We start from the raw sequence: 21,931 nt of genomic DNA, 5'->3' as shown, positions 1-21,931 counted from the left end.
TGTGGAGGACTTTCTAAGAGAAACTGGCTTCTATACATGCTAGACTTGGGCGAAAACCACAAAAACACCCATGTAGCCAGCCTGTTCACAGAATTCGAACCTCGGACCAAACTGCCAGTATTCAGCGACTTTACCGCTTCACCGCTGGTGGGCCCAGTTTCCAAAATGTAATAGATCTATTGTTATGAGCAAAATCATAATGAAATAATGATTTTATTTTTATTTTCTGTTAAAAAATGTGCTTGATATTGGTATATTTTCAATGTTTTTTTAGGAGATTCCTTAAAATAAAAATTATAGTTTTATGAGTCAGCAAAATATGAAGGCTACTGTTTTAACTGGAAATTAAACAAGATTAATTTTCTAGAAGTGTATTTTTTAATTTCTATAAAACAAATGTTGATGTATGCTTATATGTTCAGAAGATGTATGCTTATATGTACACAAATGCTGCATATGTATACATGTAGATGATTTTATCTTTTTAATTGCATTTAAAAAGAAAAGTGGTTATGGCTAAAATTTATATATACATACAATATTTTATAACATCCTGTAGCTAAAATGTTCCTGCATATTTGCTTTCATTTCAGATTCTGCCCAAGGTACAAGGGTTATGGTGTTTTCACAGTATAGGGACAGTGTCCAGGAAATTGTAGAGATGCTGAATCGCCATCAACCTATGATAAAAGCTATGAGCTTTATTGGTCAAGCAACCAAATCTCTATCAAATGCTGGATATTCACAAAAGCATCAGTTAAAGGTAATATATTTTACTTAAATGAACATAATAATGCTGTATTTTCTTCTTTTATGAATTAGTAAATGCGCATGAGCAATTATTCATAATTTTATTAATATTTAAACTGACAAGTCTTAGGCAATATAAAATGTTCAAAATTAGTTCTGAATAACTAAATTGAAAATGGATTGTTATATTTTCTGTTGAAAAATTTATGCTCCTTTTCTCGATATTGATTACCATATTTGACGCCATATAAGACTCACTTTTTTTTCTAAATTTGGTCTCAAAAAAAGTTACCTGCATCTTATACGTGAAGGACACAGGTTAACTTTCAATACTGAATGCTATTTTTAGCCCTGATAAAGGTCTAGACACACATAACTTTTTCTACATCTACATGTGTGTGGCCTTCTAAATAAGGGTGCGTCTTATATGCCGTCAAATATGGTAGTTATTGTAATTCTTTTAAAAATTATTTCATTTTGCAGCACTATAGAAATTCCGTATTTTATATATGTCAACCCTTTTATTTAAAAGAGAGATTGTTTCTAAATATATCGCTTGTTTAAGTTTTTTATATTTATAGTTGGTTTTATTTTGTAGTGTAAAAAGATATTTTAAAAAAACATACAGCATCTGTTAAGTAACTATTTGTAGCACAAAGGGGAAGGCCAGAAGGGCTATTAATAGTTTTGAAACAGTATTTTGCATTGCTTCACTGTAAATGTACATTTCACTTTTCAAATAGTATTGCCCTGTATTATATTTAAGGAAATTTAATAATGAAAAATCTGCTTGAATGTATGTATGTTTCTCGCATTGTGAAAAAAAAAAACGACAGTACATGGAGCCATCAGATTTTGAATAAAGTAATTCTCCTCCTGAACATGGGCACCCACCTGGATGCCCGAATTCTGAATTTGTTTTATTATCTATTTTATATTTTGTAAAACTTTAAAGAAATTAAAGATACTCTTCTGTTATCAGGACCGGATGCAGAAAGGTGGGAATGTACGAACATATGTATAGATATATATACGAGTATGTTAGTGTGTGTATATACATACACATGCATATGTATGTACACATATACAGTCAAAAGTCGTTAATCCGGACTCGTTGGGACTTCGGCGATTCCGGATTATCGATTTTTCCGGATTATAGATCATCAGTTTAAATCTCGTAAGATGGCATGCAGAAATTCTAAAATTAAAAATATGAAACCGTAATTTATGAAATAAAGAACAATTATGATCTAAAGGGTATCAAAATTTACAAAAAAAAGCTTAATATTTATTTGTTTACTTTATTAAACATTTCTCTCAATGTAAGTTGTTTAAGTTGCTTCATTTTATGTGATAATACTTTCTCTTTAATTCTATAAAAAGACATAATTTCTTGTTCAGTTATAAAGTTCCGCTGTTCAAGTCTCGTTAATTGCTGTGCCGAGAATACCGACTAACTTGTCAATCGAAATTTTTTCATTTTCACTAACTTCTCTGTCACATTCTTCATGTCTTTATCCATTTTTTGCAGTAATTCCACTTTTTGTTTGTTGGACATCGAAACATACTTTCGTTTTGTAGATCCTTTGGAAGTTCCAGCATCGGAAATTCTTTTTGACATAATCGAAAGTTCAAGTTTACTTTTATAAAATTGCTCTTACAGTCTGCAAAAAATAATAAGCGGGATCCAATTCGAAGATTAAGGAACAACGCAATCATTAACATTAACTGAAATAGCTAATTAGGTAATTTTAGCTTACACCGTCCGTTATACATTAAACGCGCAGGCGAAAACGTATTCTGCACTTGCGCACACGCATATGCGCAGTAGTCAAGGTCTTACGCGCACACGTAAAATGCCTGTGCGCATGTGCCAACGTGGCGCATGCGCAGAAAGTTTTTAGCTTTGAGGTCCGGATTATAGATCATTCCGGATTATGGGTGTCCGAATTAACGACTTTTGACTGTACATGCATATATTCCCACATTTCTGAATACAGTCCTGATAACAGAAGAGTACCAAATTAAGTAATGAAGAATCTGCATGCATGTATGTATGTTTCTCGCATTGTGAAAAAAACAACAGTATACCTAGAGCCATCAGATTTTGAGTAATGTAATCCTCCACCCGAACATGAGCACCTGGATGCCAGAGAATTTTTCTATTAACAAACTCAACGATTTCAATACGAGCAACAACAAAACTGTACAGAAAAAAAGATTTTTATCTTCAGCACACGAAACTGTCTATTGGAAATTCTAAAGATATGCTGTTTTTAAATATTTTGTGATCTTGCTGTTGAAATGAATTTTATGTGGTTTAGATGCAAAGAATATGATATTTAATAAATAAAGGTAACACACAAAATATTTTTTAAATGCCCCTTTGGGCATAATATAAAATCTGAAAGGTTTCAAATTTATTATAATTAGTATTATTATGAAATACAGGTATTTTGATATATCTTGTTGCAAATTTACTCAACTTTGATGATTTTTCACTAGCTAATGATATTTTGGAGAATTCCAGAACATATGTTTTCTAGACTCTGAGACGTATTTTCCTAATTTTCCTAGAATGCTCTGTTAATGCTTTTTCTCCTTTTTGGCTGTAGTTTAATAATTCTTTTAAATGTTTCCAAATCTGAATTAGAATTTTTTTCGTTCTGCTTTAAGACATTTTTTAGTTGTTTCATAAAATTTGTAATTGTATGAAGCTATAATAATTTAAATTTTCCTTTTGATTTGGCTTATTTATTTAAAAGATCTTTTGCAAGTCATTAATATGTAAGAATAGGAATTTCAATTGATATTAATATGAAAACAGTTTAATAACTGAGAATGATGTGTACTAATAATTAGGAACTTTTTGTGATTTATCATAATTGGTTACTATATTAAAACTGTCCTTAATCTGATTCAAAACTGTTGCTTTAATTTCTGATTTACTACAAAATATTAATTCAATATTTAAAATTAAGTTGGCGAAATTATTTTCTAATTATGTTATAAGTTTCCAACTTTTCTGTTCATCTTAAAGAATAGTACAATATTTTTAATCATTTATGTACTTTTTTATCTCTTCTCTGGGTTATCTTCAAAATTATCACATTCTTTTTCATTCTGATATTAGCTTTATTTTATAAAATTAAAACACTATTCAGTCTTTTAAGGTGGTAAAATTTAAGTATTTAAAGAGCAGCTTTCTTGTAGAACAAAATACAGTCAAAAGTCGTTAATCCGGACTCGTCGGGACTTCGGCGATTCCGGATTATAGATCATCAGTTTAAATCTGGTAAGATGGCATGCAGAAATTACAAAATTATAAATATGAAACCATAATTTATGAAATAAAGAACAATTATGATCTAAAGGGTATCAAAATTTACAAAAAGAAAGAGCTTAATATTTATTTGTTTACTTTATTAAACATTTCTTTCAATGTAGGTTGTTTAAGTTGCTTCGTTTCATGTGATAATACTTTCTCTTCAATTCTATTAAACAGACATAATTTCTTGTTTAGTTACAAAGTTCCGCTGTTCAAGTCCCGATAATTGCTGTGTCGAGAATACCGACTAACTTGTCAATCGAAATTTTTTCGTTTTCACTAACCTCTCTGTCACATTCTTTATGTCTTTGTCCATTTTTTGCAGCAATTCCACTTTTTGTTTGATGGACATCGAAACATACTTTTGTTTTGTACAATCCTTTGAGAGCTCCAGAATCGGAAATTCTAGTTGACATAATCGAAAGTTCAAGTTTACTTTTATAGTATTGCTTGTACAGTCTGCAAAAAATAATAAGCCGGATCCAATTCGAAAATTAAGGAACAACGCAATGATCAACATTAACTGAAATAGATAATTAGATAATTTTAGCTTACACCGTCCGTTATACATAAAACGCGCACGCGAAAACGTATTCGGCACTTGCGCACACGCATATGCGCAGTCGTAAAAGGTCTTACGCGCACGCGTAAACGCCTATGTCAACGCGGCGCATGCGCAGAAAGTTTTTAGCTTTGAGGTCCGGATTATGGGTGTCCAAATTAACAACTTTTGACTGTATAAATATATTGGGTTTGAAAGAAGTTCTACCATCTTTGACCATTAACCCCCCCCCTTCCCCCGGGCTTCCTGAGTCAGGTTGTGCCAACTGTCTGTTACATTTCATTGGCCATAGCTTCATGACATTTCTTTCCCTTTTACATCGTCCCACCTTATTGGTAAGCTAAATTCTTATCTTTTCTGGAGGCAAGAGACAATTTTAGCTCATAGCTTTTCACAGATTAAGGTTTGTTTTAGATTTTTCTTAGTTGTTTTAATTTTGGTCATAGCAAGACTTAATTTGATATGCTTTTAATTTTAAATTTTAAAAGTTTTTTTCCTTCTTTTACTAAGTTTTAACTCTTTAAGCTAATAGGTCCTCCCTAAAAATCTTGTATTATTGACGAATAGCAATTCACTGTTTATTATGTTCTGTACATTTGCCTAACCAGGCTAGTCTGTATAGTTTTTTCTTACACCATTAATATGTTTCTCATTTACTTTTAACCAGCGGACGTGTCGGGAAATAAAGCAAAGGAATTGAGACTTAAGTTTTAATAGGTTATTTTGTAGGTTTAATAGTCAAAAGTTATTTTGTGTTCAGTCTCAGTTCTTCTGTTTTGACGAAATGCGATATGGAATTAGCTGGATTCGAAGATCATTGTGCATTTCCCCTGAAAAGTCCGTAATGAGATTCGAATTAGGCTTACTATTTACCGCTTCTTTGTATTTTTGCTCATGTCTTAAATAACTTTTGTGTTTATGTTTAAATGTTTTATAATTGTTTAGACTTTAATCAACATTTTTTAACATTTAAATTTGAACTGAGTTTTACATTCACTTTTTATTTGTCAGTTTTCTTGTTATAATTTCATTTATCTTGTATTTTAACTTTTAATTGCAATTTATTTTAACTTAGTGTTAAAAATTATTCACAGGAACCACACTATCACATTTGCTTTAAAGCAATAGCATGAAAAATTTTCTTTTTTACCTTGTTTTCTAATTTTGCAGCTCAATGCGCAAAATTCTTGACCACACAGGTCTTTTTTAGTTTGTTATTCTTTCTTAAATTATATATGTATACTATAAAGAATAAACATTTAACTCATAAATTAAGCCAAGGTTTGAAATAAACGGTTTTACTACAAAAATTAATTATTTTTTAATAGGTTATCCCGGAGAATAATGCGTAGGGTAAATAAACTGTGCCTTGTTAACTTGCAGTGAAAATTTTTTAAGCCTGAAATGGAAACCTTAAATTGTTATTAAAGCTAGAAAAATGTAAGAATTAGTGAAAGTATAGAAATTAAAAAAATAAATTATACTAATTAACTATTCTCACTTTGTTTAATGCTTCAAACAGAACTTTTCAACAGTTAGTGTTTAAAACATTAAACGGGGTCGATTATTGAGTGCCAAATAACATGTTTCATTCTTCTTGACGTTGTGACTCTTAACTGTTGTAAATTAATTGCTCTTGTTTGCAATATTATATGTCTAATAACCGTATTTAAATATCATGTACTTTGCACTTAAAGCATCAAATACAATTCAACGGCATTATCACAAAATAATTTTAAAAGAGCATATCTTTAAAACTTCCAATACACAGTCTCACATGCTCTGGAGATAATTTTTTTTTGGGGGGGGGGTCAGTGTCGCCATTGCTCACTTTGAAATCATTGAGATTTTTTAATCAAAAATTCGTTAACGTTTTACAAAATATGAAATAGATAATAAAACAAATTCCAAATTAGGGCTTCCAGATACCTATATTCGGGTGGAGACATACCTTATTCAAAATTTGATGGCTCTAGATGCCATTTTTTTATCAGAATGCAAGAAACATACATATATTTATGCAAATTCTTCATTATTTAATTTCTTTAAATTTAATGCAGGATTCTAACATTTGGTGGCAACAATTTGAAAACTGATATGCCGTTTATAGTAATTTGATGCAAAATGCCAAAACGAAATTAATAGCCTTTGCTGGGCTACTGCTCTTTGAGCTAAAAATATGAAATCAATGCTTTCTGAAAGAAGAAAACTTCACGCAAATACATTCAAAAATGTTATTCATTTAAATCATAGAAAGTTTCAAATGCATTAACACACAATTAAAAAAGAGCTGATTTATGAACATAAATATCTAAACTCTTAACGCTTAAAACCTGCTATAGCTGAAAAAAGGAGAATTTACAATTGTCATTAAATTATGATCTGGACAGTTTAAAACAAAGCATGCTAAAATGAATGAATTATATTGAATGAATGAACAAGAGAATTATAGGAATGAAAATATAAAAACTTACATTTGTAGTCTATTAAGAAGCTCAAAAAATTGTGAACATTTCTTTGACTGATATGCACATGAAAGGGCAGGTTGCCAAATTCTATAGTTTGAACTCATGGGAAAAAGGGAGGCCAATCTCAGAAACATCCAGTGAAACTGTGAGATGTTGGTGCTTGTTGGAAAAAAATGGCCACCAAGGTTGGCCATAAACAAATTACATCTGGAAAAAGCAGAGGAAATAATGAAAAACATATAGTTAAAAGTAGAAAGGCTTCATGCAAATGTGCTGTAATACGTCTTGAAAAGTGTTGGTTCTTTGTTAATAAAATAAAAGTGGCAGATTAGGCTTTATTTTATTTTATTTATTTATTTTTTTTTTTTTTTTTTTTTTTTTTTTTTTTTACTTCCAGTTAACAAGACCCAATTTATTTAATGTGCAGGATAATCTATGAAAAACAACCCCTTTATGTACTATATACGTTATATAAGCTATATATATGTGTATGTAATCAAATTTAAATTTTAGGTAATAGCACAGTTTCGTTCTGGGGGTTACAATACATTGGTGTCAACATGTGTAGGTGAAGAAGGACTTGATATAGGAGAAGTTGATTTAATTGTTTGTTATGATTGCCCAAAGTCACCAATTCGGCTAATTCAGCGTATGGGCCGGACAGGAAGACTCAGAAAAGGACGAATTATTATTTTAATAGGAGAAGGGAAAGAAGAGCAAGTAAGTAATTTTTTTTAACAGATTGTTTTAGTTCATAAGAAGGAATATATTTAGTCTCATAAGCAACCTCCTTTTAATAAACTGAATTTTACCATTTTAAACATTCTTAAAGAGTTATTTCAAATTTAAAATGTATAATTGATTAAGAATGTTGCTTTAAACTAGCTTATATCCCCTAATTTTAGTTTTTCTTTACTTACAGCATTAATAATTTCTTTGATGAAAAATATGTATTATAAATAATGAAGCTAAATGCCTTTAGATGGACATATAAAATATTACACATCATTCAAAATATTCTTTTATGTTTCTAAATCATAATTTTTTGTATTTTATTAAGTATCTAATTATTAAAAAATTATCATACTTCTTGTGGAGGGATGTGTATTAATTACTTTTATTTTTTAGTGGATCTGTATTAATTACTTAGTTTTGTATTAATTAATACAAAAACTTTTGTGATTTTTAAAATGATTAAGTTGAGAAAGTTCTGGCTATTTTAGAAAAAATTTCTTCAAAAAATTTTTTTGAAGTTTCTGCTCTGAGGTGCATGAAAAGAAAATCTGAAGCAAGTGCATTTAGTTGAACTTAACATCAGTTGTGATCTCCCTTTGGATAAGCCATTTTGTTTGTGTCTGTGTGCTATACAGCTTCAAATAAAAATTAAGTATTACCAAGTTGAGTTTCCAATTTCACAGTACATATGGATAGTTACACTGAGAATTCGTAATGCAAATTTTTATACTTCTCGATTTGTGGAAGGCCTCGCATGACTTGATTGATCTTTCCTGGGATTTGTTAAAGTCATTCTGTAAAGAGATGCCTTATCACTTACATAATTCTCATTTTGTTCTTGAAGGACAGACACATTTTCTGTTTTTGAAGTGCTGTCTTTGAAAGGATAATCTGAGTCAGTGAAGTCAAAGTAAATTAGCGGCAGGCAGGCTTCTTCATTTTTAGGCTTATTCAGTTTTGCAGGCCAGTGTTCAGTTATTCTCATAGGCATTTCTTAGAAGATCATTAACAGATTACAATGGATTTATTAAGTAAGGCAAAGCAACTTGAGGCCTGTCTGTCTAAGAGGAGGGATGTGTTAAAGAAAACTGGCTTATATCCATGTTACACATGAAGAAAACCATGAAAACTCCCATGCGGCCAGCATGTTCACCAGAACTGAAACCCGTATCAAACTACCTGTGTTTGGCAACTTTATCACTCCACCACTGGTGGGCAGTTTAGAAGATCATCAATGCACATGAAGCTACTTTTTATTATGATTAGGTTTTCGTTTTGTGCACAATAAATAGTATTCAAAGTTATATTCGTGGTGCAACCAAACCTTTCTTAATTATTGAGTATGAACTAAATTAATTATAACTGCCTGTGTTTTTTTTTAGTTTAAAAATATGAAAAATATTATGCAGTGCATTTTGTATTGAAACTTAATTTGGGGAACAACCTGGAGAGAACAAATAAATTTACAACTGTATTAATATATAATTTAATTAGACAAAAGAGTTATAGAATTTTTTCCATAGAATAATAGGTACGTGCATTTTCTTTTTATTTATTTATTTATATCTATTTTAATTTTTTTTTGGAAGAATGTGTTATATCATTTACCCTTTCCCCCCCTAAAGAAAGTGTTTTGTGCCTACATTTTAATTTTTTATCTTACTTTAATGATAATTACTTTTTGATTTGCTGAATGAATTTTTTAATTTGCTGTTATTTGGCTTTAAATGATAAATGAATGGCAGTAAAATATAAATAATACTCTTAAAGAAGTTTTTTGGAATCCCCAACCAACCTTCTTTGCATTTCAAAGGGAAACTCAGTGATGTGCTAGTATTATCCATTTAACTAGTTATACATAATTTATTCTCAATTCACTTTATAGCTAATTTGTACTCTCTCTCTCTCCTTTTTTTTTTTTTTTTTTTTTTTTTAGATGTACAGTAGTTGTGAATATAAAAAAAAATCAGTTAACCGAGCAATAACAAAAGGATTTTCATTTGCTCAGTTTTATCAGAAAAGCCCATCATTAATCCCTCCTGGAATTACTCCTACTTGTGTGATGACTAAAGTAGATGTTGAATCTAAAAAGCCTGTTAGTACCAAAGGTAAGAGACTGTGATAGGTTTATTTTCTATCTCAAGTTGTGTTTAGTGAAAACATATATATATATATATATATATATATATATATATATATATATTTTTAACTCTACTTAAATCTTTTTTATTCAAGTGAATAAGGCTTCAATCTCACATTCTTAGTGCTGTTCTACCTACTCCAGTACTCCAGAGTGTTTATTAAATATTATATTAGCTTTTACCATGCTTTTTTTCTCTTTTAGGAAAATATAAAGGTGAAGCTTTCTTATCTAAAGAAGAATTGACTGAATATAATACTAATTTTCGAGTATCAACAAGTAATGAATGCTTATTGCCCAAGTCAGATTGTATCTCATTGAAAAATCAAAAATGCTTTCAGGTTAGTATTGAATAACATAAATTTGGTTTTTCTATATTTTTTATAAATTTATATTTTCTATTAAATTTAACATGAGGGAATTATTAATTTTTATTTTTCCCCTTGTCTTCCCTTCTAAAAAGAAAATTCCCTTATAAAGAAGTATGAAACTTTTAAGGAAAATAATGTAAATTAAATAATAAAGGAAGCAGAAAACAGTATTTGCAAAAGTACACTGAGAAACTAAAATACACATCTTCAAAGTTGTTAAAGACTGCAGAATGTTTATCTGTTGGTGCTGGGGCACTATAAATTTTGTGCATTCATCCAGAAATAGTTTAAATTAGTCAAGGATAAAATGCATTGTTAGTTTCTTTTATTATCTTTAGGAAATAAAAAGGGCTTCATTGATGTTTACATTGTTATTGTTACTCATTTTCGCTAACTTTGGAACTTCTTATCAGTTAGAATGTCTGTTTATTTAATTTCCTGATCATTATTCTCCCTAAACTTTGTTAACTTAACAGATTCTGTAGGATTTTCAAGTAAGGTAGTATAATTGTCTATGGAGGATTTGGTGTCTGACTAGTTGTTGTGAGCACTGTAGACTTTTCAGAATGTGCTTATTTCCTGTTCAGAGGGGTTTTAGGACATTTCCGATAGTTAGTAGCATGAAACTGTAAAGTTGCAGAATTTAAAATCTTAGATCCATTTTGCTCAAAATTTTTATTATTAAGACCACATTTCACATAAGAAGAATGCTGACAGTTGTGGCACTGTACCACTCCATGTTTGAATTTGTAAGATTTGACAATGATGTCGAAACCTGAGAGATTAGAAATGTCATAAATTCTTTCGGTACCAGGTCTGTTTGTGAGCTATATATGAAATAAAGGCATGGGCTCTTGGGTACAAAACCGGTATATAGGAACACACTCTAAATTGTGATATTATATCCCTCATCAAGAAGTTTCTGTTTTTTCTCATGTACTGGACATTGTGATATAAGAGGCCTCTCAAAACCGCCTTCATGAGTTTAATTCAAGAATCGTTAACTACATAATGCTGTATTGTATTAGCTTCTCAATAGCATCTAATTTTATGAACGCCTTGGGTAGAAATTTTAAAAACTCATCAGATTTACGATCCAAAAAGGTAGCATTGGTGTCAGTATTTAACTTGTTTACAATTCATTTAATTTAAAGAAGGGATTATTTAAATATAAAATATGTACTTGCTTTAAGAATAATGGCTTATATTTATATTTGTCAATATATATATATATATATTATTTGACAAATAAAAATTTAAGAATTCAACTTCTTTTTTAATAAAATAATAATAACTTCATTTCAAATTTATGTCTTTTGTTCTTTTTTACATATTTATTAATTCAGTAAATGATATATTATTGTATTTATTTTAGACTGAAAAGGAAGTCTCAACTGAATTCAGCAAAGATTCATTAAAAACAAAACTCTCTCTTTCAAAATGGACGCTTCTGCAAATTGTACCTCATAGAACACATAAAATTGAACATTCTGAAGCAACAGATGTTTTAGTAGACCTTATGCAACGTGCTATTTCTTCAGGTTTTGAAATGTCTGTTAATAATGAAAACAATCTAAATTTCTTGAAACTTTCGCCACAAAATAATATAAACATTTTAGAAACCAGTGCATTCAAAGGTGATATAAGTGGTTCAAATGATTTTATTTTCAATGAATGTGAAGCAAATGCAGTTGAAATTAATGAACCAAAAAATTTGATTATAGATCATGTTGAATTTAATAATAGTGAGAACTTTGAAGAGGATTTTGGTGAGGCTTTTGAATTTCTAGCTAAGTCAAATATATCTTCCACCTGTGCATCTGGCAATATAGACAAAAGTCCCTTATTGAAAAGATTGTTTGGTTTTGACTATAATGAATCATGTCTGAAGCAATCAGTTTCTGTTTGCGTTTTACCACCACCTTCATCAGCAACAAATATGTCATTTATCAGTGACCTTTCAAATGTAAAAATTAATCAATTTATTCGTAAAGAAAATAGAAATTTAACAAAACTGCGTATTTTAAATAAGAAAATGAAAGCTAAATTGATAAGGAAAACAAAAGAACTTAAAAGCACTCTTTCTGTTAATGGAAAATTTAGTACTTCTATTAAAAATCAGTTAAGTTGCAATCTGGCATCATCCCCTGATTCATCTAAGAAATTATTTCCATCTTCTCTTGATGTTTCGTTTCATTGTTTCGACAATAAACATACTGAGTCAAAATTTATTAATACAGTATCTAGTAATGATAATTCAACTCTAAAATCTCTTGCTTTTGATATTGACTTTGATTTATCAGCAAATTTTGAAAATTACCCTAAAAATTTGAATAATTTGGATGGCTGTCCTTTACCATCAGTAATTACAAATCAAGATCAAAAGCCAGAAATTGATTCTATGTTTGATAGTGACTCTAATTCAATATTAGAACAATTATCTTCAAGTACAAGAAATATTCAAGACAAACTAGAATCTTTATCTACTTTATCATTAAAAGTAAAAGAAGTTGTTCCTGAAAGTAGTTGTAAATCTTTAAAAGAGCAACTAAACAAAAAACGTATAATAGATGATGAAAAAAGTAACCTCTTGAAAAAACATAAGACTGAAACAAAAGAGGAAGGAAAAGTCTATCCAATGGCAGGAAATTTGGTGGGAAACAATGCATCATATAATACTTTGACTCAAAGCAATTCGAAATTGCATCTTAAAAATATTTTAACTGATGCTGTACATAACCAAGGTGATGATAAAAGAAAAGATGAAGATTGCACTCAGTATACTTTGACACAAATGCTTTCATTGCTTGATTCTACTGGGAAAATTGAAGATATTCAAGAAACAGAGCTAAATCACCTTTTTGAAAAAACAGATGAAGATCATACTTTTTGGAATGAAAGTTCAGATAGTGAAATAGAGCCCACACCACCAAAAGAAGACCATAAATCACAGTTTACCTATAGAAACATGGATACAAATCACCAAGTTCTGAAATGGCCAGTAAATGCAGTAGATGGTAATCATGATTTTGAAGGTAATGACTGCAAAAAAGATTTAAATAATTTTTCTCATTCACAATTTTTGCCTTTAGATGAAAATAACAAAGAAAATAAATCAACCTCAGAAAGAAAGGATTCTGTTAAAAGTCTCTGTTTTAATGAACAAAAGACTGATAGCTTTTCAGAATTAACATCCTCTCAGAAATTATGTTTTGATATATCCTTTGATTTACCAATAACTCAGAACAATTATCCTTCAGAAAATGTACTAGAAAATTATATTTTAAAGGTCCCTGACTTAAAATTTTCTCAAAATCTGCAAGATCACAGTTTTGGCTTTGATAATGATATGTGGCTAAGAAATGAAAGTGACAGTCTCTTATCAATTGAAAAGAGAAAAGCTGATATATCAAAAAATGATCTTGTGTGGGGTTCCAAAATACAGCAAATAAACTGCAGTGCAGATTTAATCACTGATGATCTTGAATTAAATCAATTTTCAGAAAGAGATAAACACAAGTCTTTAGTTTCCTCTGCAAGTTTAGAGAATGCCATTCAGGTAGTTGAGATACCAAAACAGGGGGAAAAACACAAAATATTATCAAGAAATAAATTAAAAAGAACTACAGAATCAAAAAATGAATATAAAGCAAATCTGCCCATAATTAATCTATGTGATGATCAAGATTCAGATGAAGATTTTAAAATAATGAAACAGGTTCAGACTGGAAAAGAAAATTTAGTGAGTGATAAGCAGTGTGACTCTTCTGTCGAAGTACTACATAGAAAAAAGAAAAGGAAACAGAAAAATCATTTTGTGCTTTCTCAGGCTGATGTATCTGGTATTCATTTATCTGATGATGATCATACAGATGTTGAGACAGATGGTTTTGAAGAAAGTTTTATTGATGACTGTACACTCTTGGAAGATAACCAAACTGATCCTCGTGACATATATTTGGAATCTGTTAAGGACTGTGCAGGTTTACCTCAAAAGTATAAACTTAAATTTTCTTCACATCATGATGATTATATTTCCCAGTCACTAGCAAATGGTTGTTCCACTTATTTGATTGATAGTTTTTGTGTTGATGATAATGAAGTAAGTTTTATTAGTTCTGATGATAATGTTGAGCAGAAAGGAAGTAAGAGGTGTAAAAAGAAGAAAAATTCAAAAAGAAAGTTAAGACGTATAATTTCTAGGCCTTCTAGTAGTTCAAGTGAAGAAGAAATTTTTAATAAATTAGATATTAAATCTATGGAACTAAAATCAAATATATCTAGTAAGGAAATATCTGATAGCTCCAAAGAATTAGTAAACAATGATATCAAACATATCACAAGTGTCTGTGACAGTGAAAATAAAAATTTAACTGTAGCATCTCATACTAATAGAAGAGCTGTCTTAAATGATTCCAACGTGTCTGATTTTATGCTGTCAAATACAAACAAAGAAGTTAGTGCAATTAAATATGTGAACAATGCATCAGATAATGGTGTTAAAAATTCCAAAATTGAATCTCAGACTGATATAAGACAAAAACTTCCAGGACAAGAACTTGGCATTTCATCTGCAAGTGTAGAACGTGAACCTGCTATTTCTTTTGATATTGGGTGGAATGAAGATTTTAGTATACCTTATTTCACTCATGCAGATCCAAAATCAGAGCCAAATTTTGTTTCCGTACTGCACAATGAAAATAGTAAGTGTTCAAGGAGAATGTCTATTTTGGTTGATTCTAAGGAACTTGCTGGAGGAAAACCACTCATTTCGGTACTTCGAAATAAGCATGATGTGAATTGTATTGTAATGCAGCTGTCATTTGCAGATTATATTATTAGCAATAAAATTGTTATCAAGCGAATTTTGGATTCTGAATTCACAAGTGGTCACGTTCCTCAAAAAATTGTTGACAGAATTCGGGCTATGTGTGACTTGTATGAAAATGTGTTTGTAATAATTGAAAAGGATATTCGTAAACAGAACTTAAGTTTCAATAAAAACACCACAAAATATCTGCAGTTTGCCCTCAGCCTCAACTACATTCCTTCAATCAAAATGCTGTGCTCAAATTCAGCAGAGCACTCTGCTGATTTGTTGTTTAGTTTAATTCAGATGGAAAAGAAAAGAAACCAACATATTGATATACCAGTTTCTTTAAATGACTCTAGTCAAAAATTATTCAATTTCTATCAAAGTTTTCCTCATGTTAGTCCAATATGTGCTCTCAATTTTGTTTACCATTTTCCTAGCATTAAATTATTTGCTGAAAGCTCTGTTGATCAACTTAAAAAAGTGGGTTGCATATCTAGTCGTAAGGCTGTTGCTATCAAACAGTACTTTAAAAGTGAGATATCTTTCCATCCAGCTTCTTGACAAAAATGTGATTTTTTTTTTTTTTTTTACCTAATTATTTAATAGTTACCATATTTACTTGTGTATTTTCCCCACTTTTTTTGCTGATTTTGTGGCGTAAAAATCGAGAGGAAAAAATTGCATGAATAATTTGATTTCTAAAGGATATAGTTACAGTAAGAACATAACTAATGAAAAGTATTCATGGATAAACTACCAGTAACTATCACACATTTATTTAAAAGAAACCTACATTTCAATAGTAATATTAACATTTCAATATCAAATAAGATATCTTCATTTCTACTTCCCTGTATTCTGAATCTTGCCTACTCTTTATTGTTTCCTACCTACTCTTAGGCCTTCAAATTGTTTAGTGCTGCTGGAACTGCTGTCTTAGTCGTCAGTGAGCTGTCACCATTGTGATCATCTTCATCACCATTCAGTCTAGTGAACATCAGAGCCATCTAAAGCATTAGCTATCACTGTTTTCTTGAAGATCTTCATTGTTACTGCTGTATCAATCAGAACCTATGCACCCAAATTCCATGAGCAAATTAATCAGTAAAACTAAAAAAAGCACCACACTGACTTAACCAATTTAAAATTTAGTGTCGCTTTCTAAATGCCTTAAAGAAGGGGAAATTACATGAATGCTTAAAAAATGTTCAGAACTTTGTGCTTAAAGCTAAGGGGGGGATATGAGAGTAAATATGGTATCTGTCTGATGAATGAATTAAAAAATTTTTATCTGTGAACTCAGTATTTTTAATGTGTATTTTTCATTATTTTTCATATGAAAAATATTTACTGCATTTCCAAAATATTTCACATAAATTAAGTAGTGTAATAAAGTATTTATGTTTTTGAATTGTATACCTTTTAAAAAAATATATTGGTTTAAATTTATTATTTTCCTAAATTGTGCTATGGAAAATTTTGTTATAATTTCCAAGGATGTAATTGTAAATATACTGTACATACTGTATTCAAAAGTTATATATATTTTTCTATTTAAATGCATAGAATTCCAAATAAATTATTTTTTCTTGCATATTAGATTTTGCCTTTTCTTCATAAATCACACTAAAAATATATAGCCATTAATAAAATATTACATTAATTAAATTTATACACAAAAACTGAAGGAAAACTGAAAATTTTTCAATTAGTTTTTAAATATGCTTTACAATATATTAGGTTTGCAAAGAAAGTCTGTGTATAAAATATTCTGGGAAATGAATAGAGTAATTTATTTTATGAAAGTAAACTTGGGTTTACTTTTTGTCTTGGTTTGTACTAATAAATGCTAAGGAGTCAGTTATGTGTAAATAAAAATTAAAAGAAGTTGGGTTAAAAAAATGTGTTTATTAAATTTCGTAAGGGAAAATATTTGCTTTCCTTTTCTTTAATCTTTTCAAAATCTTGAAGGTTTTTCTTTAAGATTTGAGTAATTTGAAAATTGGAACATTTAAATAGCAAAAGTAAAATGATTATTATATAGATAGAACTTTATGTCACATAAAAAATTATTTATTTTTACATGCAAGTTCAAATATGATATCCAGATTCTGTAGGTAATTTCAAGACAGGAAATATCATCATGGTTGTAGGTATAACAAAAAATTGTAATTGCCCCCCCCCTTCTTTTTACTTGCAAGGTGCAGTAAAATGTAGATAAAACACCAACTGGCCTATTGAATATTAAACTACCATAGGAAATATACAGATGAAGTAAATAGTTGTTAATGGTATAAAAAGATTTATTTATGTACGTAAGAACTATTACATAACCCCATGAACATCAATAAATGATGTTATAAATCAAAGATGGCCAACTTCTGCCTCCCTTTGCACTCTTTTTTGTAACCCTGATCTCCATAATGTTTTGCAGTTTTACTGTAAGCAGCAGACTACTGTCGAAGCAATTTTACTGTAAAGTTTAGCAATTTACGAATAAGAGTAGTAGAGTTTGACTTGCATTCCTCTGCCCTGCCAATTGACGAAAAAAGTGTTAACAGTCCCAATGCTGGTTTTGCTCAGAATACTTTAGACTGAGGTTAGATCCTGATTTGTAAGTGTGTGTTCGAAATTCTGTCACTGCTTAGGTAATCTTGTAGTTAATTACACAAGTTATTTACATTGAATGCCGTTGTTAGGTTCACTTTGCTGTTTGTACTGACATTACTTTGAGACCTTAAATTGCATAAAATTGCTGAATCAAAGAAATCAAATGAACTGAAAGCAGCAATTCCTAAATGTCTTTTAATACTTAATATGCATGGGTTGCTGCACTTCAACAAGCTGTCTGATTTATATGGTAGGTGAAATATGTGCTTTAGCTTTTGCATCTAGTGGCATTTTAAAGGTTATGGAAATGTGTCCAACAATGTACTGAAAGTTTATCAGTGATAACTAGCTTTTTTGGAATTTTCATATCAACATCTGGGATTTTTTATGTTGAATAGACTGTGTAATGCGATTCTTTTATGCTTTTATGCATGCATATTTGATTTTTTATCTTGCTTATAATAAAACATGCAGATACTCCTGATTCTTAATCTCACTTCGGCAATAAATAAAATACCTCATTGTTGAAGAAATAATCATTTTAGCATAAATTTGTGTGTTCAGTAATTTGAGTCTTGTTGGCATTTATAGTAGCATTTGTTAGCATTTATAGTAGTTGCGTATCTGCTTAGGATGCATCTAAAACTGAAACATTCTACATGGAAACATCGCTGATTTTACGCCAACTAATATTTTATATCCTTGACGCCAACCTGGCGAATCATCATTTATTCTATTTTGATTTCATCACCGCATGTTTATCAACACATGACAACTTGAGTGGTGACTCATGCAACGACGCCTGAACAATTTTTATATTAGTAATTGAATAACAAAGAGTATTATCCGATTACAGATTTAAGCTAAATGCACTAAGAAATGTTGACGAGAAAAGATTTAACAAAAATTTCTTTCCATACGCTAAAAATAGATTTTGTTAATGATACTCATAGACAAAATGGTTACATTTAGCGCTATTTGAATTAAGAATAACTGATATGTTATTCACATGCAGCTAGAATCAGCGGCAGAATTTAGGGAAGAAGAGTTAACAGAACTTTTTCATTGCTATGACAATGCCCCAATTATCAGTTAATTAACAGACGGTGAAATCTGTAGTATGGTTTTAGATTAAAGTGACCACACTTCCCGAATTTGGCGGGACAGTCCCGCTTTTTGGAGGACTGTCCGTGTACCGCCGATTTTTAAAAATGTCCCTCTTTTTAGAAAACAACTGCATTTCTTATTTTAAATGCACTGTAAAAATATATTAACTATCATTTATTAATTATTATAATAAATATAAAGAAATAAAAAATGCATGCAGAGTGAACTAAATTAGGCAATATAACGAGTTAGATTTACTCGGTTGTGTTCGATCATTGTTGTTACATTTCGTCAAGCAGGGGCGTAGCTAGAGGGGGGGCATCTGTCCCCGGGCGCAGAATCCAAGTGGCGTCAAACTGATGTTACGACATTTTAGAATTAAATGTTTTCCATCCTTGGCAAGCAGTAGGGGGCGCGAAATCTTCAGTTATCCCTGGGCGCTGAAAACCCTAGCTACGACTCTGTCGTTAAGGAATATGTGTTGTTAACGGAGGAGCAGCTAGCATTAGCTGAAGGGCTATTTGCTTTCCTCACTATAAACCACAATCAAAATTTCAGATCAATTGATTGTACGTCACAAATGATCAAGACATTATACGACAAAAAATTTGCATGTGCAAGGACAAAAACCAGATCAATTACTTATAATGTTTTTTCACTATATAAGTTTTCACAATTGCAAATAAATGCACATTTATATTCATATATTATGATACTTCCAACCACAAATATTTAAAATTATTTCCTACAATTGTTAGACTTTTTGATCCAGAAACAGAAATTAAAATTAGAATATTAGATTTTATTTTATTGCCAGGTGAAACTTCATAAATATTTTTTAATTCAATAAGTACTACGTATTTTAAAAAAAAACTGAACAATAAAATTATTGCCTATGGTGAGGATAGTACTAATGAAAATTTTGGGGAAAAGCTAGAAAGAGGCATCAATAACGTTTTACGAAACTTAACGAACATTTGAACCAAAAAATTATTGGAGTAGGTTGTGCAGCGCACATTCTACACAATACTATTCAAACAGCATCTGACTTACTTCCAGTGGATCTTGAAAATATTATTGCAAAAATTTATTTGTATTTATATATATATATAGTAGAAAGCCCGGCGGTCATACGAAATGACCGCTGTTCTGGATATTATAAATTGTAATTAAAATGATTTGTGCAAAGGTGCCTGAATTAACCAGGGCAGGCGGCGAGGACGCCCCTTTGCTTACTGCCCCACGGGGTTTACCCCTTTTAATTGCTTAAAGTAGAGTACAGTGAAGGAAACTACTGGCGGTACATTTCTTAAGAGCCCACCGCTAGCTCAATCAATAAAGGTGATTTAAAATAATGAAATGTTAATTCATATGTCAAAGATCTCTTTGTACACATTTCTTGTGTAGATCTTTCCATCATTTTTAAGCTCGCCTTGCAGAGGACCATCCAATATTTTTAATTTTACGTCCGTTCTTTCACGAACTCTTGAACAGGCAACATAAAGTTTACCGTGTCCAAATGCAGGCTCAGGTAAAAAAATGCCAACACGCTTAAGCGTTTGGACCTGAGACTTATGGATGGTCATAGCAAAGGTAAGTTTTACAGGAAATTGTCTACGTCTCAATTGAAACGGCAATCCTGTGCTGTGGCAATTTCACCCCATTGGCTAGTACAGTTACGCAAGCAACCAATAAACTATTGGCGACAAAGAGACACTTAAGCCGCATATATATATATGGGGTGAAGTAACATCATCTCCTAAACGGTTGGCTCCCAGGCTTAGCGAAGCACACCGCTGGTTTCCGCAGGTCCGTGGCACGCCATTTTGACCATTCGCGTCTTCACTTTAATTAGCCGAGATATTAATTAAAACTGATTTTCCTCTACGTTTTCCCTACATTTTCCACTTTCTTTCTTGGATTTTCTATATGAGAAGGATTTGGCTACGTGCCAAAACCTTTTTTCTCGAATATATACGGAACGGCACCGAGTTGAAATTCGAGACGCGTATCCTCGGATTTCAAAAAATTCTCCGAATCCATCGATACCGTTCTCATCTTCGTAGTATCTCAATCGGTTGAGATATTAATTGAAAACTGCGGAAACGTTAATTTCCGCGCTCATTTTTCCGAGTGGCAACAATAAACTATCGGCGACACACACTTTTGCCGCTTATATATAAAAAGAAAAGGTATTGTGCATATTGAAAGTGCACATGCAAATTGAAGGATTTATGTGAAAGCGCAAAAATCAAATATGAAAGAATTGGGTGACATTAAAAAAGGAGATTTTATGGGAATATGTGGAAAAATCTTTTCAATATATTAGTAACCATTTTCCGAAAAATAATATTTGCGAAAATGATCTTTTTGATAAAGTGTCATTGGTAAAAAGATACGTTACGGAAGAAAAAATTAAATGTTGGTTGTCTGCAAATGTGGAAACGGACAAAAAATGGACGGAGTTATTCCTCTATTTTAAACAGAATAATATTCCTTATGAAAATATTTTGAAAATTGTATAACATGCGCTGTCCCTTCCAGGAACAAATGCAACAACAAGACGTGTTTTTTCTAGTATTAATAAAATATGGACAATTGAAAAAAACGCAGTTGAACATAAAAACTTTAAAATCTGTATTAAGGGTAAAATATAATTTGATCAATTCATGTGAGAAATTTCACGACATTTTAATAAATAATCCGAATCTATTGCAAAGTATTCACTCGGATAAAAAATATCACCGTGAAGGAAAATCATATTTTTTAAACAAAATTTTTAATGAATTAAAAAACATAATATTCAAATTATTGTTTTTTACAAATATTTTTATAGTTACCAATAGTTAATAATAAATATGCTTTTGTATGTTTATAGACAAGTATATGAATGTATACAATAAAATACATTCTTTTTTGAATTATTGGTCTGCTTTCATAACTAAATTACAATTTTCATTTCATTCCATTTGTCCCGCTTTGTCTCAATGAAAATGGGGTCACTTTATTCTAGATCCATAAAATGCCGCTACCGATAGTGCAGA

The 21,931-nt window shown here is 30.5% G+C and overlaps 1 protein-coding gene across 1 annotated transcript in view; it reads left to right on the top strand.

Annotated features, from left to right (window-relative positions):
* Positions 1 to 16,764, top strand: part of Fancm (FA complementation group M) — a 58,821-nt gene extending 42,057 nt beyond the window's left edge. The window contains exons 9-13 of the mRNA XM_085812906.1: positions 594 to 763; positions 7,622 to 7,828; positions 9,780 to 9,951; positions 10,188 to 10,324; positions 11,730 to 16,764. Of these exons, the coding sequence (XP_085669032.1) occupies positions 594 to 763; positions 7,622 to 7,828; positions 9,780 to 9,951; positions 10,188 to 10,324; positions 11,730 to 15,731 (4,688 nt within the window). The 3' untranslated portion in view covers positions 15,732 to 16,764. The remainder of the gene's footprint in view (positions 1 to 593; positions 764 to 7,621; positions 7,829 to 9,779; positions 9,952 to 10,187; positions 10,325 to 11,729) is intronic.
* Positions 16,765 to 21,931: the final 5,167 nt, after the last annotated feature.

This window comes from Stegodyphus dumicola, chromosome 3, assembly GCF_044657685.1.
Source record: "Stegodyphus dumicola isolate Sdum_Otavi_A_Nest chromosome 3, ASM4465768v1".
NCBI classification, from domain to species: Eukaryota; Metazoa; Arthropoda; class Arachnida; order Araneae; family Eresidae; genus Stegodyphus; species Stegodyphus dumicola.
The sequence above is the reverse complement of the archived record's forward strand: the minus strand, read 5'-3'. Positions and strand labels throughout refer to the sequence as shown.